Raw genomic sequence first — 22643 nt, 5'->3', positions numbered from 1 at the left:
TTATATTATTCTGATTATATTCAGCCTAGATACTTAAAACAATTCGATATAAATGAATTGTGAATATAAAATATAAAAACTTTGCACTTTGGAACAACTTTAAATATAAAAAAAAGTATATATATTTTTGTATATATTTCATTATTTTTTTTTTTTTTATGGTTCATAAGAACCTAATTTTTTTAATACACTAAGACCTTTTTCTTCATATTCTTCTCTTGTTATCCATACTGACTCACGATCTTTTGTAATTTCTGCTAATACAGCACCACCCATGAAAACCATATCTTTGCGTCGCGGAGAATCTTCAATTTTTATTTTAAATTTCTAAGAAAACATTAGAATAAGATTTATATTTATTAAGAAAAAATTGCAAAGAAAATATAAAATATTATATAATTACATTTAATTTTGAAGTATCATTCTTTAATACTCTTTGAAGATAAAGCTGTTTAATTTCTCTTTCAAGTCTAGATGGAAGTCCAGGATACATCGTACTACCACCACTTAAAACAATATGTTTATATAATTCACTTCTTATATCAATATCAGCTGCTTGAATAGTACTGAATACTAATTCAGCAATTCCTTGAGCTTCAACATTTATCAAATGAGGCTGAAATAAAGCTTCTGGTGCAGCAAATCTCTCTCCACCTACTTTTATTACTCTTCCATCAGGAAGCTAAAAAAGTTTATGAATTATTACCACAACTATCATCATTTTTTTATATTTATCATATTAAATAAATTCTACTTACAGTGTATGATTCAACTAAAACAGTTGTTTCAAGAGCTAACTTTTCTTCGGTTTCAATATTATAACCAATATAACATAATTTTTCTTTTAACATTCTAACTGTTTCAAAATCAGCAGAATGATTAAATGCATAACCACGTAACAAGAGAAGTTTTATTAAATACATTGTAATATCTCGACCAGCTATATCTAATCGTCGAGTAAGATGAGGTAAAGCATATTCTTCAAATACAGGACAAATATGAGTGACTCCGTCACCAGAATCTACTACAACACCACTGATCAATCCTTGAGCATATAATGTAAGTACTGCTTGAATTGCAATATATGTACCAGCAAAACCATATTTTTCAAACATTACCTAAAGTAGTTCAATTATAATTAGAAAGATTAAAAATAATAAAATTAAAAAAATTTTTATAGAAAAATAATTTATAATTATTTTACCTCAATCATTTTTTCACGATTTGTAATTGGATTCATTGGTGGTTCAGTCAGTAAAATTTTACATTCCCTAGGATTAATATTCATCTTCTCTTTACCAAATGTGTAATCCCATACATGACACATATCTTCCCAATTTCTATTAATTATTTTAATAAATATTTCATAATATACATAGATTAAATATATTCATACACATACCTAACAATTCCATTTTGCATTGGATAACTAATTTCTAGCATGGAACGAAGTTTACTTGCTTCATCTCCAACCATTAAATCCTTATGATGAAACAATAAACACATATGATTATATACATTGTTATCATATGAAATATACATATTAATTGTTAGTATTTCAATAATTTAACACACATTTTAATTTTTGATGAAATAATTGAGAATTGAATTAACTATAAAATTTCTAAATTATAATTATCAAAAATTTATTTAACATTATTTTAATTTTTTAATATTCTTATTATCATAGAATACTAAATAAATTATTATAATATACATGAATAAAAATAAAACAAAATAAAATATTAAAAGAATCTTATTTGTAATTATATATAATAAATATGAAAATTATTTATTGCTTTAAAATAATTCTTTAATAAATGCTAATATAATATTGATAAATATAAATATTAATATTAAAAAATGCAAACTTACAGGCATATTAAGCACATCCTATGAGAGCAAATGTGAAAGCACAAATATATTAAATAATATTAAAAATATATATATAAAAATTCACACTTAATTTACATATAATTAAAAATATAATCTTTTTGTAACATTCTACTCTATAATATTTTATTTTTTACATTTATTCAATAACAATAAATAGAAAAAAAATTTATAATACATTAAATGTATTATAAATCATTGAAATAAAAAATATAATTTTATGATTGTCAATTATTAGTCAAATCCTCAATAAAAATATTATATTCCAATAATTATAAAAATACTATCTTACTTTTAATATGTACAATCCATTTTAATATTAGTTAGTAAACAAGGTTAATGAATGACAAATGCATTTTCAATCGGATTTAAATTCTGGAGCACACAGTGTAATATTATGAAGTGACTTACACGAATACAATATTCTTGCTGAAAATTAAGTAAATTTATTAATAACTTAAGAAGAAATTATGATTTTATTTTTATGTTTAATTAAACAAAATTTAAGATTTTTCAAATTTAAGATTATTTATATTTATATTTACATTCATATTCAATTCAATTTTTAATTTTTTTTTTAAATAGAATGAAAATTTATTTTATTTTAAAGAAAATATACAATATATTTTAATAACATAGAAAAAATACATATTAAATATAAAACAATAAATATTAACTATACATTATATTTATGACTATTTTTTAAATAATTAATTAAAAATATAATAAATATTACATTATTATTGTTGGAAAATTAAAAAATATACCTTCACATCAATGTCTCCTATTTTATTGACAGCTCTGATAATAGGACGTCCAACTATAGATGGAAATATGTGTGCTGGAAAATTTGCTCCTGCATATCCACATTTTACAAACTGCAAAATAATGTTATCTTGTTAGTAATGAGAAGAAAAATATATAAGATAAAATATATAAAATAAATAGAAATCAAGAAATAAAAATAAAATTAACCTTACCCCTGTTCCGTTATCACAAACAATAATCTTTCTGCCTTTACTATCCATTTTTCAATATGATTATTTAAACGGATATTTTGTGTTTTTTATATCAATATACATTAAACATTGCACATTCCGTGAGATGATTAATTGTTATAAGATCTAGGGCGTTACCGGTATCATCCCCAGACGTTTAGATTTACTAGTTCATCTGACATGCCAATAGAGGTCTACAATTCTTGCAATTTTTTTAATATATATATCTACTTATATAAACAAAAATAATTTATTTTGTATGTATAATTAATAATATTCAAATAAATATTGACTAATCAATTAAAAATCAAAAATACATATTGTTTTCTTATTATTTTGCATTAAATTCTTGATTTTTTGTATATATGTATATAATATTTGAAAGAAAGAAATAATACAAAGATTTTGTCATATATCAAAAAAAAAAAATTTCGTATAATTAAAATATCTTTTTTATTTTAATCATATTATTAAATATCAATGTCTATATTTGTTATTATTTTAAAAAGAATAAAATTAATAAATTATTTAAACTTTTTTAAATATGTCATTCATACCACCTATTGAGTGATAAATGGCAACATAATTTCATCTTGCACTAAACTTCTATCGTTAAATTAGGATTAGATTTTTTTAAATCCAAAGTTTATTTATTATTTTAGATAAATTAATGATATATATTCTAAACAAGTTATTTAAATAACTAAAGATATCATATATTAATAATTTTAAAATATATAAAATATATAAATATACACATAATTATAAGAAACGAATAATAATTAAGTGATTTTTTTAAATAATCTTGAATAATTTTTTCTGAATTTTTCATATTTAAAATTTTAAGAAATTATATTAAAAATATACATGGAACGCCCAATCGCTTATTTAACAAGAAAAGAAGTAATATCCAGCTGTCACCGTTTACACAAGTATATAGATATATTATTTATTTCTATCTAAAATTTTCTATTTAATAAACAAGAATATTTTTCAGTGAAAATTTAACTGAAGAAGAAAATAAAAAAATATACGGAAAATGTAACAATTATTGGGGACATGGTCATAATTATACAGGTAAATATTATTAGAATATTAATGTGTACAAATTCTTATTACATTTTATTTTAGTTGAAGTGACTGTATGTGGACCTGTGGATCCTATAACAGGTATGGTCATGAATATATCAGATTTAAAATTATATATGAAAAAAGTATTAATGGATCAATTAGATCATAAAAATTTGGATAAAGATGTACCTTATTTTAAAAATATCATTTCTACTACTGAAAATGTAGCCATTTATGTTTTTAATGAATTAAAAAAAATTATGCCAAATTCAGATCTTTTATATGAAGTTAAGATTTTTGAAACTGATAAGAATATTGTTATTTATAGAGGAGAAAAAAAATAAACTGTTAATTTTTTTTGATATTTAATTAAAGATTAAATAAAAATTTTATTTTTTAAAAGAAATGTTTATTGATTTAAAAATATCTTTACTTAACCCATATTATAAGAATAAATACAAAGATTTATCAATAATGGTATAAGGTTGTAAAAAAAATACTAAATTACTATTACATTCATTCCTTTTTTCAATATACAAATATGTTACAGTAATATGAATTCACACTTCAAAAGAAAGATATTTTTGTATATTATCTTAATATTGCATTTCTAAAAATGTCTTACACATGTCTATTAATTTGTTAATTACATACAATTATATAAAAAATAATAATTAGAATAGTAAAAACCAATTTAAAAAAAATAAATTTTTTAAGATTGATTAATATAAAGATTATATATATGTAAATTATAGTATATAAATTTCTTATTTATAAAAATCTTGATATAAAATTAAAATTTTAAATAAGTAATATAAATAATATATTTTACTTTAAATCACTTGTCATTATCTAATAAATGCAAAACAGCCTTTATAATTTAGTTAATAATTATATATTTGTATTAATATCTAGTTTAACGTAACTTCTAATAGTCACATATGGTATACCAAGTTCAAAATCATCCTTTGGCCAATATTTTAATACTGGTGATTGCTGTGGTTTTTCCTCTTTTACAGAAAAATATGCAAAAAGTACAGCTGCTGTATAACTTGCAATAAAAATAAACAAATGCCAAAGTGCATGTAAATAAGGGAAATTCAGGTTCAACCAAGTATCACAAAATAAACGATCATTCAACCAACAAGCAACTGCTAATAACCATACAGCACCACATCGTAAACCCAACCTATAAACTCTCATTGATTTTGTCCTTAAGAAAAGCATGCATGATGATGTAATTAGATATTACATCATAAAATTATATAGATATTAATTGAGAATTTTACCTTTTTAATTCAATGATCATAAATCCAAATGCAGGTATACCAAGACTCATTAAAGCAAATGCATTTATTGCAGGATGTATAAAAGATAAACCAGTTGCAATCAAAGTTGGTAAAGTTGCACATATAGCAAGAAGTTTTCTATCATTATGTAAAATATTTGGAAAATATCTTCTTGGAAGAAACATACAAAAACCAGCCATATATACCCATAAAATTGCTAATTCATCTAGCAATTGTCCTATAATAAAATAATAAATAATTTTATTTATTTATTTATTGTTTTACAAATTTATAATCTATTATTACTTACCTATAAGAGATAAAGTAGCATGAAAATATGCACTACTAAGACCTACTATCATTAATAAAAACCAAATTATATGAATACCAGGATTTATAAATCGACCATAGTCTCTAAAGAGATGCATAAGAACAGGAGGAAGTAATAAAAATACTACATTACTCAGCTGTAAATAAAAATATTATATTAGTTTTTGTTAAAAATTTTTATTAAAAATTAATAAAAAATTTTATTTTTATTATTTTAAAATACAAAAAATACAAACTGTATTCATAAATTCTGCAATACTAGAAGAAATACTATAATTGCGTTCACACCAATCAATTGGTGAACTACCAGCTTCAAACGGCTTCCACATATTGAAATACGTGATTTTATTTAATTTTTATCAATAAAAAAATTTACAAATGTCAGATTTTTAATCTGTAATCTGTAATTAATAATTTTTAATTTTAATAATATAGAAATTAATTATTAAATTAAAATTTTAATTAATAATTATACGAATCAAAATGAAATTTATAGAATCTTTTTACCTTTTATATTAATAATACATTATCATTTCATATAACTTTTATACATTTTAATGACTATTAATAACTATTGTACATGATAAATATTTATTCCAATTTATTAATCAAAAAATATTTAAAAAATATAATATTCATAGGTTTAATTAACATCTTGTTTATATTTTTCTTTTAAGACAAAGAGTTATTAATCCACTGCATAGAATACAATCATATACTATGAGATATTAGATAGGATTAGAAATCGGTATATGTACGTAAGTATATATAAAAATATTACTTATATATAATTAATGATATATATATTTATATTAGCATTAATTTTTAATTTACAATATGAAAAATAAAAAAAATAATATAAGTTTAAAAAATATTATTTTGAAACTATTTAATTCCCCAAAATTTTTATTCACTTATAATTTCTTCTTATAAGTTGGTACTATTAATATAATTTATATTACAATGTACTAGATTATATCATATTGTATATATTGTATATATGGAATTTTTTGCATAAAATTAAAATTGATTTTTAGAAATATTAATAATTAATACATATAAAAAGTGAATTCATTTTAAGAATAAGAAATACATAAGAAATCTTATATAACATAATAATAATATAATAGTTTTTAAGTATACATAAACTATTTGATTAATCATATACAAAATATAATAAAATTATTTGCATTTTTTTTATAAAAATTCATTTTATAATCATGAGTTTTTGCATATACGAATCAGATGTTATAATATGTAATAATGAACAAATTATAATATATAATATTAAGAACGATATGGAAACAAAAATTTCTTTACCTAAATTGATAAATGATAAAAAAATTGATGTGCATAATAATACAAATATTGAAGCTTTTCACATGATTACAAATATAATGTTTTCAAATGATGGCAAATATTTTTTTGTTTGTACAAATCGTAAACAATTGTGTTTATATGAAAGAAAAAGTCAAAATCTTTTATTAAATAAAATACTTCCCAGAGCTGCTAGCAAAGTGCAATTTACTCCAAATAATAATATAGTTGTTGCAGATAAAACAGGAGATGCTTATCTTTTTTCTAATAAACAGTCTGATAATGAAGTTTTACTCTTAGGACATTTGTCAATGTTACTTGATATATTAATTACAGAAGATGAAAAATATATTATTACAACAGATAGAGATGAAAAAATAAGAGTATCCATGTTTCCAAATTCATATAATATTGTATCCTATTGTTTAGGACATACAAAATTTGTAACAAACATTTTAGAATTACCTCATGATAAAAGTATTTTAATATCTTGTGGAGGAGATGGAATGTTTATATTATGGGATTACAAGATTGGAAAAGAATTATTATGTGTTAATTTTCATAATAAAATACCTAAAAGAGATATTGAAAAGTTTAATGAACAACTTCATAATTGCAATTTAGAAGAATCTGTTGAAGTTTTACCTGTTAAGCATTTAAAACTTTCAGCATTTAATACAACTTCATCTTTAGCTATAATAAGCTTCTATAATAATTCATTATTATTAGTATATATAATTAATAATACATCAAAGTCAAATATTGAAGTATTATATATACAATCAATAATTACAGATAATGAACCAATAGAATTTTATTTTTATGAAAATAATTTATGGATATTAGATGAACTTGGATTTAAAATTTATGAATTTAAAGACAACAATTTTATATTATGTGATGGAACAAATTACAAATTAAATCAATTAAATAATTATTGGAAAGTATTAAAAAAGGATAGTATTCAACAAAATTTATTTTCAATTTTATATAAAAGAAAATACGATAATATCCAAGAATATTTACAAAGAAAAAAAAAGCGTGTTGCAAATAGATAATTAAGATATAATTAATAACATAAGATTATAAAAATTGTAATTTTTATATCGAAAATAAAATACGATTGTTGAAGACAACATTATTTTAAATACATATTTAATAGGAATTTTATATTTTCTTTATAAAATACAAATAGTATTACAATAAAATAAGTCAGTTTATTAATTCTCATATTATTGTTTAATAAATGAATTAAATTTTAAATATATGTTTATATATAATTGATATATGTTAATTTTATACGGGTTTGTAATCTAATTTGGATTCAAGTTTTTTATTATCCGAAACTTTCCTTACTGCCTTCATAAAATCTTCTTGTATTACATATTCTCTTTCTAATCTTATTGCAAATAATCCTGCTTCAGTGCAAACATTTCTTAAATCAGCACCATTAAATCCATCCGAAAGTTTGACTACTGCTTCATAATCTAAATTAAATTATTAATTATAAAATTATTATATAAATGTATTTGAAATGAAAAAATTAAAAATAGACAAAAATAAAAAATTTTACCAATTTCTCCATGCTTAGATATAGGACCAGCATGAATTTTTAAAATTTCTAGACGTGCTTGTTCATTAGGTAATGGGATTTCAATTTTTCTATCTAATCTACCTGGCCTTAATAAAGCTGGATCCAAAGTATCTGGTCTATTTGTAGCCATTATCATTTTAACTTGGCCTAAAGAATCAAAACCATCCATTTGATTTAATAATTCCATTAAAGTTCTTTGAATTTCACGATCAGCACTTGTACCTTCTGAAAATCTACGCCCACCTGTATATATAAAATATAATTAAAAAGTATATTTTTATATTTTCTGTTCTCTTTTTATTTTTTATAAATATTTATACCAATTGCATCAATTTCATCCATAAATATGATACACGGTTGATGATCTCGTGCATAATTAAACATTTCTCTAATCAATCTTGCTGATTCACCAATATATTTATCAACAATAGCACTTGATACAACTTTTAAAAAATTTGCATCTAATTGACTAGCAACTGCTCTGGCTAATAATGTTTTTCCAGTTCCTGGTGGTCCATATAAGAGACATCCTTTGGGAGGAGTTATACCAACTCTTTGAAATAATTCAGGATTTAATAATGGTAATTCTATAACTTCTCTTAGCTCTCGTATTTGTTCACTTAGACCACCAATTGCACTATATGTAACATCACCAGGATCTTCATGTGACATGTTATAAACCAATGGATCAACCTATAAATATTTAAGATTTAAGATTTTTTATTATATTTAATATTAATTTATAGCAAAATATAACTTTTACCTCACGAGGTAAATAACGCATTATAGTAAGAGTAGTCATATCAAGAGCTACTCTTGTCCCAGATTTCAATTTATTTTTGTCAAGTTGACGTCGACATCCAACAACATAACGTGGACCATTTGTTGCTTTTACTATAACTATAAAGAATTATATGTATTAATATATATATAATAAATATAATAACGTGCATGTGTGTGCGCGCACGTATTATATACGAACATAATTTTAATTAAAAAGACTTACATTTTTCTTCAGTAAGTTGTTTTAATACTTCTCCAACAATCTAAAGGGCAAATATATTTTATTTTATATATATTTTATAAAAGAAGTAAAAAAAATTTATAACATACCTGTCCAACACTTTGTAAAGCTTTTAAATCACTCTCAGATTTATCATATTGTTTTGTTAAGTCTTTAAGATGTTCTCTCACTAGAAAGATATAAAAATTTATCAAAATTTTTTTTATTAAAAAAATATTTATAATAACAATTATCAATGTGATAATTATATATGTACAATATTGAGGTTAAGTATTTCAATTTTTTTTCGTAATAATCTATTAAAGAAATATAAAATATTTTATAAATATAACATACTTTCCTTTAAACGTGATTCTACTTCTTTATGTTCTATAAGCTTTTTTCTATAATCTTGAAGGGCTTTTTCCCTAACCGAATCCACGGTGGTTGCCATCTTTACTTATTTTGCTGTCTAACTGTCTCAAGCAATGTTCTTATAAACATTGTATAGATAGTGATTTCAGAAAAATATATGAATCATTCCAATATATGTATATATATATATATATATATATATATATATATATAATAATATTTTAAATTATTTTGATATATTATTCATAATTTAAATAAAATAATTTATTTAAAATTTCTCTAATAACATTAACTAAAGATAGATTTAAATTATTCACTATTCACTATTTTATTAAAAATATAGTGAAATATTATGAATCCATCTTTATATTTTGAATGTTACATATATATATATATTAATAACCTCCTTTTTTAAATGTAATTTTAATTTTAATATTTTTTAGGTATATTATTAAAAAATATATTAAATATATTATTATTAAAATTTAATTAATTAAAATTTTTACATTAAATCTATATTTTTAGATAAAATCAAAATATTTGAATTTATATATTTAAAATGTGGACTTTAATAAATAAATTTTATGCATTTAGATATGCTCACGGAAATAAATTTTATATAAAAATATTAAAAAAAAATTATGTAAAAAATCATCCTTATGGAAATATTCATCCTTGGAAATCATTACTAGAATTTTCAAGTGATCTTGTAAATAATTTAATTTACAATGAAGGTAATTATATTCTATATGTTTTTATATTAATAGCTTATATACTTATATTATTATTAACTTATATATTAACTTAGCTTATATATTAGCTTATATATTAACTTAGCTTATATTACTTATGCAGTAATAGTTTATAATAAAAATAATAATATATAATAATACATAATGTTTATATATTTTAATTTTTAGTTTTAATTTTATAGATGGATTAATAATATTAAATAAACCATATGGAATAAGAAGTAGGAAATCAAATTCATTTCAAAGCTTAAAAAATAATGTCTCTAATGGTGTTAATTATACATTAGAAGATGCTTTACCTTATATTGCTAAAGAATTAAATTATCCAAATTTAAATATAATTAAAAGCCCTGAAATGTAAGTATAAAGTAACAGTTGTTAATATTTATAATTTTTATTTAATTTATTTTTATATAATTTATTAAATTTTTTAATTAGGTACATGAGTGGTATTACACTTTTAGCAGCAAATTCAAATATTCAAAATGCTATAGAACTTGCATATATTCATGGTCAATATTTCATAAATACTTATTGGATAGTTACAGTTGGTATACCAAAACAATCAAATAATTATTCCCGTCTAGGAATAAAATTAGTTTCACATCCTCAGTTTAAAAATAAAAAGGTAAATTTATTAAATTTATTAAATATATTAAATTTTTTAAAAATAAATTATATTTAACAAAATTTTCAGCAAATTCTTATCACATCATGGTCTAAAAATGAAGAAAAAAAGATAAAAATATTAAAAACAGAATACAAAATATTATCCAATTCTATACTTAATTTATGTTCTTTAATTCAACTAGTATCATCTACTCATCATAAACATGCAATTAGACTATTTGCATCAACATTTTTATATTGCCCAATTTTAGGAGATAATATTTATGCATCTCAGATTCAGAAAATTGGAAATACTTATGTAAGAGTTCATCCATTTTTTACTTGTTCTGCACCAAAATTGGATGATAAGCTTTTTAAATTATTAGGTGTTAAACCTAATAATGAGAATATTATTCCTACTCATATTCATTTAAGATCAATAGTTTTACGAAACTTTCTGGGAAAAACATTAAAAATTGAAGCTCCTTTACCGCCGTATTTTGATTGGACATGTAATCAACTTGAATTTAAACATATAATAGAAACAGAGAATTGTAAATCACATTTAGTTTTATAGATATAGATAGTTTTATAGATTTGAATGTAATTTATTTCTTCATTAAATAATACTTATTGATTTTTGATTTTTTATTTTAATATAAGTATACATACATTTATGTATATATATCTATCTATATAATCTATGATATCTAATGACTAAGTACATATTTGCCTTTCAATATTCTTCTCATGAGAATTTTTCGTCCATTGGGAGTTGACATTCTTGTAATCCAACCGTGGCGTTTAATACGACGACGTTCATTAGGACGTGGAAAATGATATCTCATTATAGTTCTATTTATAGTTAGATTCCATGGATTTATTATTGTGGGTAATGTAAAAATTGATGAAAAAGTTTGATTAAATAATGCAAGTCGTCTATAAAATAATATAACCTATTTTAAAAATATATAACCTATTTAAATATATATTATTTTGGTTAGATTTATAAAATTATAACATACGGAAATGTTTTATATGTATTAGAAATTAATGTGCGTATCATGTCGTAAAACTTTTAAAATAATATTATATTTTTATTTTAAAATAATGTTTTAATATTTTTCGATTATGAAGTACTAAAAATTCTAAATATATAGGATTTAAAGTAAAAAAAGAGTTGCATTGTTGCCATCTTAAATTTTTGAAAATTCATAGAGAAACTAAATCCATAAAGAACTTAAAAAATTCTATAACACTTCATAAATCTTTATTTAGAAAATCCATAAATTTATTTTTTTATAAATATAAATAAAAATATTAAATTATTTGTTTATGAATTATTCATTTATTAATTATATATACACATACATTAATTATTAGTCATATATATACAATTATATAAATTATGATTAAATTTTATTTTGGAGCAAAAATTTTTTATATTTTCTAATAATTTTTAATTTTGAATAGAATCCAAAAATAATTAATTTTAAGTTTAGGAATATATGATTTAAAAGTTATATTAAATTACTATAATTATTAAAATTATTAAAATATTAAAACTTAATACTTTAATATTTTATTTGATAAGTTACTAGGATGCCAACATGCAAACAATTTATGACTTATTCATAATCTGTCCTAAATGAAATTTCACATGTGATGATTAAAACACAATAAATCAATTATACAGATTTATTGTATATGTCTATTTCTCTTCTCATAATGAATCCGAAATATAATGATATAATCATAATACAAATCCCATAATTATTTATTCAAATTTGTTATAATCATAATATAATTGTAATAATTATTTGTTCGAATTTATATTGGAATAAAAATAACTTATTAAAATAATGATCATGATATTGTCAATCACCATTTGATTCAGTAATCAAGATTTTAAAAAAAATTTTAATTTTAATATTCGTTTTGAATAAAATAAGTATATTTTGATATATATTCTGCTAGTAAATTGTATCATTTTAAATTTTAATTTTGATCTTAATATTAATATTTATAATTTTAAATACTTTAAGATCATCATTAGATGATGTTGGACAATAATAGATAACATGAAATATTTTTTTTATTGTAATGTATTTATTTAATGATATGAATGATTTTTTATTATAATTTAAACTTGATATTTGAATAAATTGTGAATAATATAAAAGATTCACTTATAATCTATTATATTTATAATATAATAGATATATAATAAATATATAATATTTATATAAATATATAATATATAATATATAAATTTATTGTATTTTATTTATATAATTTTTATATAAATTCTTTTATTTATTTTTCAAGTTCATTTTAATTCAATTTGTTTTAAATTTTTTCATTATATTTCTTTAATTTAAATATATTTTATATATATTTTTGTTTTATCATATTTTTTCAACTTTGATCAATTTTTATTTTAAATATTTAATCTTAAGTTTTTAATTTTAATTTAGATAATTTTTATATTAAATTAATTATAATAATCTATTTTTATTATATTCTTAATCAGATTATTTTTGTAAGATTCGATATATAGAAATTTGTATGTATACATTTCAAGTATAATTATTGTTATATAATTCAATGCCATATAATTAAAGTGAATAAGAAATTTTCATTGCTTTAGTTAATTAGAAAGTCCCTAAAAATTCATAGTGAAATGAATCAGTGCGCAATATAATGCGCATATTATTAGTTTACAATTAAAAATGGTGACAATAACATTTTAAAGTGCGTAATTACATAAAATTTTTATTAATAGGATATTATATTATAATTAATTATAGATTATTAAACCTTATTTAATTAATACATGTTTATGTAGTTATTATTATACCGTGAATTGAATATTTTGGTTGTAAATTATTATAGTGAATGACTAAATATATATGAAAACGAAGATTCAAAAACGAAATAGTTTTGAAAGTATAATAATTCAATTATGTTATAGAATGAAAAATCCAAATTGACTGATTGTGTATATAGAATTTTGTATAAATTGTGAATAACAATATTTTTTTTTTAAGTTAAATGTCATAATTTATTAGAATATATTTTATATAAATATTTTTAATTTTTAATTTTTTATTTCGTGCTTTAAATTTCATATTTTAAATTTAATTGCTTAGTTTTAAGATAATAAAAAAATTTTTATTTTTTTTATTTAAAAATATCCAAAAAAATACTATGCGATAAACACATTTTGAAAAAATTACAGATTTTGAATATTTGTTTTGTATTTTCAAAAATGTGCTTTGATAGAAAAATCGTCTGATGGTATTTTATTTTATATTTTATTAGTATTAACTTTTTTAATTAATTCATGGAATTTCATTTCAATTGCTTTATATTAAAATTATAATATTACATTATATATATTATATTAAATATTATATATTTATATATATATTCTTTTTTAATTAATAATTTTTTTATAGAATATATATATTAAAGTTTTAATTTATTATATTGATAAAAAATAAAATATAAAATAGATTAATTAAAATAAAAATTCATTAGTCTATTAGATGCAAAATATTTAGATTAATCTAATCTTTTTAACTCAGTTTAAAGTTTTAATTTATGTTTGTTTGTAAGAAGCAGAAGATTATATTATATATCATTATTGACTAAATAAAATGCATTTAGAATTAAATGTATACATAATCAAAAATATTAATTTAATAGATAAAATAATATATTGTAATAATATATATATATATATATATATATATATGTATGTATATGTATATGTATATAGATAATGAGCAAAATAATAATATTTTATGAGAAGTTTATTTCTTTTGTTTTTTTCTTTTTTTTTGTCTTTTTAATTATCAATTATTTTTCATTTTCATGATAAAAATGTAAAATATTAATATAAATTAATAATAAAAAAAAATAAAAAAATCTCATAATTTAGATTTTCTTTTCAGATTTAGTTTTTCACAGTTCTTTTACAACTTCTTTTTTTGCTGTTTATGTTATAATCAAAAGTTTTACAAAAGTATATCAAAAAAAGAATTTACTTGAAAAGAAATAAATTTTCACATAAAAAAAGATTGGGTAAGATATTATAATTAAGTATAATTAAGTAGATCTCCAATTTGTAACCAATTTGCACTCCTAAACAATAAGAAGTGGAAAATCATTATTATTTAATATACAATATATAATCATATCATTATATATTGATGATATAATTTATTTATAAGAAATAATATGAAGTAATTGGCTGCAAGTATAATTATATTTTTCATAAATAAATGTTTTATTAAGATGATGAATATCTATTTTTTAATTTTTAATTTATAATTAATTTCTATTTTTAATTTCTATTTTATAATTTTTTATACTTATATTTTTTTTTTACTATTTGCTTTTCTTGTTAATTTAAATTATTCTAAAAATAGTTCTTTAATTTTTAATCAAAATATCAGTTTTGCTATTTTTTAAATAATAGATTAGATAAGATAAATAATATATTTTTTGGCATATATGTCGTGTTTTTGTATTATAATTTGTTTCAGAAAAATATAACTAGAAGAATCGAATATGAAACTGACAAGAATGCAGAATTGTATTCGTTTTTTTACTTTGCTTACAGATTTTTTTAATTTCACAATCACGATTACGAAATAGATACCGAAATGAATATTTAACAAGAGATTCTGTGTGTAACATGTCGGATGTCGATCATCGTGATTATTAATCGTTCATGAGCATTTTTTTTGATCATTTTGTTGATAATTTGGTTTTTTTTCGTTTGCGATATCGAATCTTATTAATATAATATTAATGAATTATTAATATAATATTTTTTATTTAATTTTGGATTGCAAAAATATTATTTTTTCATTAATTTTTTAGTGTGCAATTTATATCGGAATACTTAAAATAGTTTTTTACATATTTACAATTTATCTTAAATTTATTTCAAAAATCAATATTGTTATATTGTTGCAATATGCTTGTTTCAATAATTAATTGGCTTAATAAATAATCGCATTTTTTCCAATTAATATTTTATTCATATGTTCAAATTTCTTGCATTAACTTGTATATATTCTTATTTCTGAATTATGTAATATAGTTAGAAGAATAAGTAGAGAATACAAAAAATAATCAATAAAATACATTATATAGAATTAATATGAATTGAATAGCTTTAACTTCAATATCAATTTAAATTAGTTAAAACTTAATAAATAATTCTCCACATTTTTATTTTGACTTTATTTTTTGTTTTAACTAAAATCGATTCTTATAACAAAAATATCTCATGAATATATTAATATCTTGTACATTTTTATCGACAAATAACATAGAGAAAAAAGTTTTAAAAAATATTTATGAATACAACTTATTCTAAGTTTTCAAATACATTTCATTTTAGTATTTTAGTTTTTGTATTATTAAAGAACGCATTTGTGTTTTTAGATATATAAGTAATATAAAAAAATGATATAGATTGGCAAATTTCTTATTTTTCTTCTAGATATATAATCCAATTTATTAAATATATTTCATTAAATTCCCGTCAGATGGCTATTCATATTCCCTGTTGCATACGTCAACTATACGCGTGGCGTGAAAAAGCTTAAGAAGTTTGAGATGACCTATATTTATACTTAATTGCTAATTATTTTTTTTAAGATTGCATTATGGAATGTGATTAATTTCTAACAGTATTATAAATATCAATAAAATAAATAAATTGAGAATACAAGAGTTTGATTATTTTTGTCTAAGAATAATGCATTTACAATATGATATAGGCTATTGCATTTCAATTTTATTTATTTTAAATTTTGCGAAAGCAAATTCTCAGAATTATCAGGTAAAATAATATTGAATATATTATTAAAAAATCAATCAATATATAAATTAAGAAATATAATACTATCAAATAACAAAATTATTTATTAATAATATGTAAATATATATATTATACATCGGTTTAAGTTTTAAAATCATCATTTTTAATTTTTAATTAATGAATATTTAATTAATGAATATATTTTTCATAGTTTTAATCTATTTAAAATGAAGATAAAGTATATATTGATTGAATAAATATATATATATATATATATTTATATATTTTATAATTAATATGATTTATTCATTCATGTTATAGGAAAAAACAATACATTTGTTTAATAAAAAATTTAATTCTAATGAGTATTCTGATAATGATGAAAGAGATAGAGAATCTTTAGCTAGTGAAGATAGCGAAATATCTGTTTCAGATACATTTGATAAAAGTTAATAACATTTTTAATAAACTTAAAATATATTAAATAATATTATATTTATTGATTTTTTTAATATACAGATATTGTATGGAAATCTCAATGGGCTAGTAACATCAAATTTGGTCAAATATCTGGAGTATCCATAGATCCAAATGGAAACATTGGAATATTTCATAGAGGATCACGAGTATGGGATAGGAATACATTTGATAATACAAATAGATTTGATAGAAATGAAGGTCCAATTCAAGAAAAGACTATAGTTTTATTAGATAAACTTGGAAGAAAGTTATTAGAATGGGGTGAAAATATGTTTTATTTACCACATGGTTTAACAATAGATATGTATGGAAATTATTGGATTACTGATGTAGCCTTACACCAAGTATTTAAATTTGAGGCAAAAGATATAGCAAGGATGAAAGATATAACTAAATTGAAAAAGAGACAATACAATACAAAAATTCAAAAAAAAATGTTTCTTAATAATCATAATTTTGATCCTTTGCTTAAGAATAATACACTCAAACCTTCAATGATTTTAGGAGAAGCTTTTGAACCTGGTCATGATGAAAAACGATTTTGTAAACCAACAGCTGTTGCTGTAGAAAGCAATGGTGATTTTTTTGTCAGTGATGGTTATTGTAATTCTAGAATTATTAAATTCAATGCTAAAGGAGAAATAATTTTGCAATGGGGTCGGCATTGGAAAATGGATGGTATTTATTTTTGATATATATATATATATATATATATATATATATATATATATATATATATAAGAATTTAAATTTAATTATAATATAATTAATATATTTTATTATACTTATTATAGGAAACACATATGATTTAACTTATCTTTCATCAAATGTATTCAATATACCTCATGCTTTAGCACTTGCTAGTGAATTGAATTTACTTTTTCTTGCTGATAGAGAAAACGGTAGAGTTTTATCTTTTTTTGCAACAAATGGAACTTTCCATAAGGAATATAAGCATTCAATTATTGGTGAAAGAATATATAGTGTAGCATATGCCAGAGAAAGACTTTATTTGGTTAATGGTCCTGATCCAAATTACAAAATACGCATTCGAGGATTTATTCTTGATGTAAATTCAGGAAATATCACATCTCAATTTGGTCCAAGGCAAGATATGAACAGACCACATGATATAGCTGTATCTGAGAATGGTTCAGAAATATATGTAGTAGAATTGAATTTACGTACTGCTTATCAATTTTTCCAGGGTAAGAGTTAAAATCCTGAAAATTAATAAAAAATATGAATAATGTTTGTTTATTTTTTATTTTTTAAAGAAATTATATATAGTGTATATAGTAATTATATATAGTATAATTATATATATTATCCAGAATTATATATATTTTTTTTTAAGAAATTTTATATATATATTAATTTTATATATTTTATATATATATATATATATATGTAACGTTCGTTTCATAGATATAAATACGTCAATGCAAATTGGAAATTCCATTGTACATGAAAATCCTCACCATGAACCAGCACCTTTAACGGACAGAGATATTAACAATCTTTCTGGAGGTACTACAACAGCAACATTAGTCTTATCCCTTGTTACAGCAGCAGTCATTTTTATTGCTCTCTGTATAGCAATTGCTGCAGTTGTAGCAAGATGTCAAAAAAGAGGTAGATTGTTTCAGTATGATGAATCTGCGGTTGAATTCTCAAAACTAGTCGAATAAAAATAATTATTTGACTGATTTTGGGTTGAATAATAGTTATGCACGCATGTTAATTAATTTTATCGAAATCAAGTGTTCAGTAGTGATTCTATCAAAAGTACTTAATTTTATTCTATTATATAATAATAATAATAATAAAATATCACTTCCTTAATTAGGACTTAGGAAAAAAAAAATTTTTTTTAAATTTAATATCTTTAATCATTCTTTTATTCTTATTTATTTTTAATTTTTTATTGTATAAAATTGAAAAGCTTTTGTATTGACTATTTATGTTTTATTATTTTATTAAAAAAATTATATTTATAAAAAAAAAAATTCTTAAATCTAAATATTCGAAATAGTAAGTGTTTTTTTTTATTGATCCAACATATTAGAATTATATATAAATTTGTATATTAATTTATATAATTGTATAATTTAATAGTTAAATGATATAGTGACAATATTTTAATTTTTATTTTTGCTATAATTATATTTATATGATTTTGACAAATAGAAATCATTATTATGTTATATTATTAATATTCATTCTATCTATTCTGCAAAATTTTTTATATTTTTTATTTAAAGGAAGTGATTTTTTACAAATTATAATTAAAAATTTAAATTGCATTTATTTGACATTCCATCAATTTTACTTAACTTCCATTTACACAATATAATAATATTTAGCAATTTATATATATATTGTGTAAATATTCTTTTAAATTTTCTGTGATCGCACAAATATATAAATAATTTTTATTTATATAGTCATTGAATTTTTTATTGTATTTAAAACTAAACTGAAAATTAGAATCTAAGGTTCCTTTATGAATTTTTCGCGTATTCAGTTTTGAAAAATTTCATTTTTTATTTTCTACCTCTTATATGTGATCATTTATTTATTTTAAAGGTCCATATGTTGTAAATGAAATATATACATATTTTCATTTCAAGAATGTTTTTTGTTATTCCCCTGCGCATTATCCTATTTAACTTCAGTATTTTCAATGGATCATGTAAGTATTAATAATAGTATATAGTGCACGATGCTTAAAAATATGTAATGCTTAAATTTGATGCTATCTCATGTTATTTATATATTGTATTTTTGATTAAAATTATAGATAATATATTATAATATAATTATAATAATAATAGATAATATAATTATATTTGATTTGAAAATAATGATAAAAAAGATTATGACGTTATTACTTGTTACATTAAATATCAATAAATGAAATAATCTATTATTTTTTTTTTAAATTTTCTAATACCGTTTATTTTTATAAACAGGATGTTTATTAATAATGCACAAGCGAATGCGCTGGGAATCGGACAAACGAGAAAACTTTAGACTCTCAAATCTTTTGGAAAACAGAAGATGCAAAAATTTCAAGATAATGGAGAAACGACCAAATCCGCGAGATTTTAGTAAATTGAACACGGAACCAGAAACCTCAGAAGATGAATATCCGGAGAATAGTTTTACAAAAGTCATTTCATAGAATTAAACACATACTTTATGAATCAAGCACAGTTTAAAATATGTATTTTTCTTAAAAACATGTTATCTTTTCTTCTATTTTATAATATAGATTTGAATCTGTGACTTCATGAGAGTTATCTTGCAACATATAGAAATTGCAAGATGTTCAAAATAATGTTTCATAATATTATCTTCATTATATTATGATTTATTAAGTTAAGTATGTTTAATTATTTAATTATTTATATTCTTAAAAAAAGTATCGGAAATATCATTAAGATTTTATCGTTGATGGATATTGATATTGATTTTTATTAACGAATTTGATAAATCGAAAGTATATGTATAATTGTACAATTATTCGAATGCTATATTATATATTCCAATATAATTAATTCCATTTTATATAAACTTCTCCTCTTATATGTTTTAGATAATCGTTATGCTCGAGAAAGTATTAAAATGTTTCTTTTGTATTTGAGGAACAAGATGCACCGAAAAGTATATATATATATATATGTTATAAAAATATATTTGAAATCGCGTTTATATCTAATCGATTAATCAAATATTCAATTTGATAGATATCTATGTTTTATCATGCAATTATTGTTTGCATAAAACTGCCGGTATTTATAGATTTTATGTTTTTGAAAACAAATTTAGTTTAAATATTTATAATATTTTTAAATTAATTTATAAATAGTAAAAAAAAAAGTGAAAATATAAGAATTCAAATTTTTTTATAAAGATAAATAGGATATAAAACATAATCATATGACATTATTAAGATTAAAAATTCTTTTATTTTGAACACATTTGATGTTATATTAGATTATTCTTTTAAAATATTAAAAAAAATAAATTAGAGAATTTTAATATTTAATATTTATCTCAATACTATAATATACCTGATAATAATGGCCTTATGAATTGAAAAATGACCAAATTTATTCTATATGTATTGAATGTCAATATCTATTTACGAATTATATTCTATAATTATATATTTATTACAAATTATTAACATATCGCTTTAAAAACATATAAGACAGATAACAATATTTATAATATTTCTTAATGTAATTATTTTTTCATTTTTTTTATATAAAAGATTTATTAATATTTCATTTTAAATTTTTGAAATTAATTAATATTTATAAATTTTCATTTGTTCAAATGTGTTCGATAAAAACAATATTTTTCTAGTACCTGAAATTGCATTTAATATTTTTAAATGTACTAACATTTACATAATGTTCATATATATAGGGTGTCTGACTAGGATAGGAATATAAATGGATAAGAGATGATTTCATATATAAAAATGAGTCGAAAAGAAAGAATAAAATTTTTTCCTTTTCATTTTTTAATTTTATTATTATATTTTAAAATAAATTATATTTAAAAGCTTTTCAAGTATAGAAATTTGATTATTATGAAAACTAACTAATTGGAAATGAAAAAATATGAAATATTATTCTGTATATGAAAGCAAAAAATATAGAATAAATTTTTTTTAATATTGTTTTTTTGAAAAAAATCAAATTTTAAAATTGATCGATTATGCGGATATATCTTAATTTTCTCAATAATAAAAATTTTAAATAAAGAAAAAATATTTATTCTTTTTTGGACTTATTTTTATATAAAAAAATATCTTCTGCTAGATTCAACTTTGATTATACTAATTTTGGATATTCTGCATAACAATATTTTCTATCTTTTTCACTTAATTTTAAATATTAAATTATTTTTTTATTTTAATCTATATTTTTTTGACTATTATATTGTATTAATATTTTTATATATAATTGCAACAAATATAATATATGTATTCATGAATATAGAAATGTATATATTTTCAAATAAAAATATGACGTTTATACTTTTGAGGGTATTCCAGTAAAAATTTTTTGATA

General features: G+C 19.9%; 8 protein-coding genes across 16 annotated transcripts; 4 read left to right on the top strand and 4 right to left on the bottom strand.

Annotated features, from left to right (window-relative positions):
• Positions 1-144: 144 nt before the first annotated feature.
• LOC409313 (actin-related protein 2) lies at positions 145-3115 on the bottom strand. 5 transcript variants are annotated; one of them, XM_006571327.3, is made up of 9 exons: positions 2874-3115; positions 2661-2771; positions 2305-2322; positions 1876-1893; positions 1403-1482; positions 1205-1340; positions 759-1118; positions 404-682; positions 145-327 (listed from the first exon to the last, which is right to left on the bottom strand). In XM_006571327.3, the coding sequence occupies exons 1-9, from the start codon at positions 2919-2921 to the stop codon at positions 157-159; spliced, it is 1221 nt and encodes a 406-aa protein (XP_006571390.1). In that variant the 5' UTR covers positions 2922-3115; the 3' UTR covers positions 145-156. The 5 variants fall into 5 exon arrangements, with proteins under 5 accessions (XP_006571390.1, XP_006571391.1, XP_392831.2 ...); XM_006571328.3 differs by lacking the exon at positions 1876-1893 and having other exon boundaries at positions 2874-3114; XM_392831.6 differs by lacking the exon at positions 2305-2322 and having other exon boundaries at positions 2874-3114.
• A 374-nt stretch (positions 3116-3489) lies between these two features.
• Positions 3490-4368, top strand: LOC412015 (6-pyruvoyl tetrahydrobiopterin synthase). Its single transcript, XM_006571326.3, has 3 exons — positions 3490-3823; positions 3889-3968; positions 4023-4368. Exons 1-3 carry the CDS (start codon positions 3759-3761, stop codon positions 4304-4306), a joined length of 429 nt encoding a protein of 142 aa, XP_006571389.1. The 5' UTR covers positions 3490-3758; the 3' UTR covers positions 4307-4368.
• Positions 4369-4466: 98 nt separating this feature from the next.
• Positions 4467-6296, bottom strand: LOC551419 (alkaline ceramidase). Its single transcript, XM_006571325.2, has 5 exons — positions 6089-6296; positions 5818-5982; positions 5562-5718; positions 5252-5489; positions 4467-5175 (listed from the first exon to the last, which is right to left on the bottom strand). Exons 2-5 carry the CDS (start codon positions 5908-5910, stop codon positions 4854-4856), a joined length of 810 nt encoding a protein of 269 aa, XP_006571388.1. The 5' UTR covers positions 5911-5982; positions 6089-6296; the 3' UTR covers positions 4467-4853.
• Positions 6297-6713: 417 nt separating this feature from the next.
• LOC107965508 (tRNA (guanine-N(7)-)-methyltransferase non-catalytic subunit WDR4) lies at positions 6714-8045 on the top strand. The gene is made up of 2 exons (XM_016916219.2): positions 6714-7944; positions 8031-8045. The coding sequence occupies exons 1-2, from the start codon at positions 6802-6804 to the stop codon at positions 8043-8045; spliced, it is 1158 nt and encodes a 385-aa protein (XP_016771708.1). The 5' UTR covers positions 6714-6801.
• Position 8046: 1 nt separating this feature from the next.
• LOC551386 (26S protease regulatory subunit 10B) lies at positions 8047-10010 on the bottom strand. The gene is made up of 7 exons (XM_006571330.3): positions 9853-10010; positions 9606-9685; positions 9499-9538; positions 9256-9392; positions 8813-9185; positions 8472-8735; positions 8047-8385 (listed from the first exon to the last, which is right to left on the bottom strand). Exons 1-7 carry the CDS (start codon positions 9947-9949, stop codon positions 8195-8197), a joined length of 1182 nt encoding a protein of 393 aa, XP_006571393.1. The 5' UTR covers positions 9950-10010; the 3' UTR covers positions 8047-8194.
• Positions 10011-10293: 283 nt separating this feature from the next.
• Positions 10294-11868, top strand: LOC100577533 (mitochondrial RNA pseudouridine synthase rpusd4; the record flags this gene model as incomplete). The annotated part of the gene is made up of 5 exons (XM_026444872.1): positions 10294-10313; positions 10465-10604; positions 10805-10979; positions 11061-11250; positions 11320-11868. Coding segments are annotated over 5 exons (1014 nt in total), but the record flags the coding sequence as incomplete, so codon positions are not given.
• LOC100578551 (39S ribosomal protein L34, mitochondrial) lies at positions 11862-12370 on the bottom strand. The gene is made up of 2 exons (XM_003251690.4): positions 12257-12370; positions 11862-12170 (listed from the first exon to the last, which is right to left on the bottom strand). Exons 1-2 carry the CDS (start codon positions 12295-12297, stop codon positions 11942-11944), a joined length of 270 nt encoding a protein of 89 aa, XP_003251738.1. The 5' UTR covers positions 12298-12370; the 3' UTR covers positions 11862-11941.
• Positions 12371-16719: 4349 nt separating this feature from the next.
• Positions 16720-20831, top strand: LOC408568 (peptidyl-alpha-hydroxyglycine alpha-amidating lyase 1). 5 transcript variants are annotated; one of them, XM_006571334.3, is made up of 7 exons: positions 16721-17094; positions 17395-17521; positions 17593-18231; positions 18348-18761; positions 18982-19083; positions 20187-20248; positions 20529-20644. In XM_006571334.3, exons 1-7 carry the CDS (start codon positions 17011-17013, stop codon positions 20538-20540), a joined length of 1440 nt encoding a protein of 479 aa, XP_006571397.1. In that variant the 5' UTR covers positions 16721-17010; the 3' UTR covers positions 20541-20644. The 5 variants fall into 5 exon arrangements, with proteins under 5 accessions (XP_006571394.1, XP_006571397.1, XP_006571396.1 ...); XM_006571333.3 differs by having other exon boundaries at positions 20143-20248; XM_006571332.3 differs by having other exon boundaries at positions 18982-19188; positions 20143-20248.
• The last annotated feature ends 1812 nt before the right edge of the window (positions 20832-22643 follow it).

The sequence above is a fragment of the Apis mellifera genome, linkage group LG1 (assembly GCF_003254395.2).
Source record: "Apis mellifera strain DH4 linkage group LG1, Amel_HAv3.1, whole genome shotgun sequence".
NCBI lineage: Eukaryota > Metazoa > Arthropoda > Insecta > Hymenoptera > Apidae > Apis > Apis mellifera.
This window is presented reverse-complemented; position numbering and strand designations above follow the sequence as displayed.

Coding starts and splice junctions, on each gene's coding strand:
- LOC409313 (XM_006571327.3), bottom strand. CDS start 2,921: ATGGATAGTAAAGGCAGAAAGATTATTGTTTGTGATAACGGAACAGGG. Junction 2,772..2,873: donor TTTGTGATAACGGAACAGGG/GTAAGGTTAATT, acceptor ATTATTTTGCAG/TTTGTAAAATGTGGATATGC. Junction 1,119..1,204: donor ATCGTGAAAAAATGATTGAG/GTAAAATAATTA, acceptor GAACTACTTTAG/GTAATGTTTGAAAAATATGG.
- LOC100578551 (XM_003251690.4), bottom strand. CDS start 12,297: ATGATACGCACATTAATTTCTAATACATATAAAACATTTCC. Junction 12,171..12,256: donor AATACATATAAAACATTTCC/GTATGTTATAAT, acceptor ATTATTTTATAG/ACGACTTGCATTATTTAATC.
- LOC408568 (XM_397510.7), top strand. CDS start 17,011: ATGCATTTACAATATGATATAGGCTATTGCATTTCAATTTTATTTATT. Junction 17,095..17,394: donor CAAATTCTCAGAATTATCAG/GTAAAATAATAT, acceptor TTCATGTTATAG/GAAAAAACAATACATTTGTT. Junction 18,232..18,347: donor TCGGCATTGGAAAATGGATG/GTATTTATTTTT, acceptor TACTTATTATAG/GAAACACATATGATTTAACT.
- LOC412015 (XM_006571326.3), top strand. CDS start 3,759: ATGGAACGCCCAATCGCTTATTTAACAAGAAAAGAAGTAATATCCAGC. Junction 3,824..3,888: donor AGCTGTCACCGTTTACACAA/GTATATAGATAT, acceptor AATATTTTTCAG/TGAAAATTTAACTGAAGAAG. Junction 3,969..4,022: donor ACATGGTCATAATTATACAG/GTAAATATTATT, acceptor ATTTTATTTTAG/TTGAAGTGACTGTATGTGGA.
- LOC551419 (XM_006571325.2), bottom strand. CDS start 5,910: ATGTGGAAGCCGTTTGAAGCTGGTAGTTCACCAATTGATTGGTGTGAA. Junction 5,719..5,817: donor TTGCAGAATTTATGAATACA/GTTTGTATTTTT, acceptor TTTTATTTACAG/CTGAGTAATGTAGTATTTTT. Junction 5,176..5,251: donor ATGATCATTGAATTAAAAAG/GTAAAATTCTCA, acceptor GCTTTTCTTAAG/GACAAAATCAATGAGAGTTT.
- LOC107965508 (XM_016916219.2), top strand. CDS start 6,802: ATGAGTTTTTGCATATACGAATCAGATGTTATAATATGTAATAATGAA.
- LOC551386 (XM_006571330.3), bottom strand. CDS start 9,949: ATGGCAACCACCGTGGATTCGGTTAGGGAAAAAGCCCTTCAAGATTAT. Junction 8,736..8,812: donor GGATGAAATTGATGCAATTG/GTATAAATATTT, acceptor TTATATATACAG/GTGGGCGTAGATTTTCAGAA. Junction 8,386..8,471: donor ATCTAAGCATGGAGAAATTG/GTAAAATTTTTT, acceptor AATTTAATTTAG/ATTATGAAGCAGTAGTCAAA.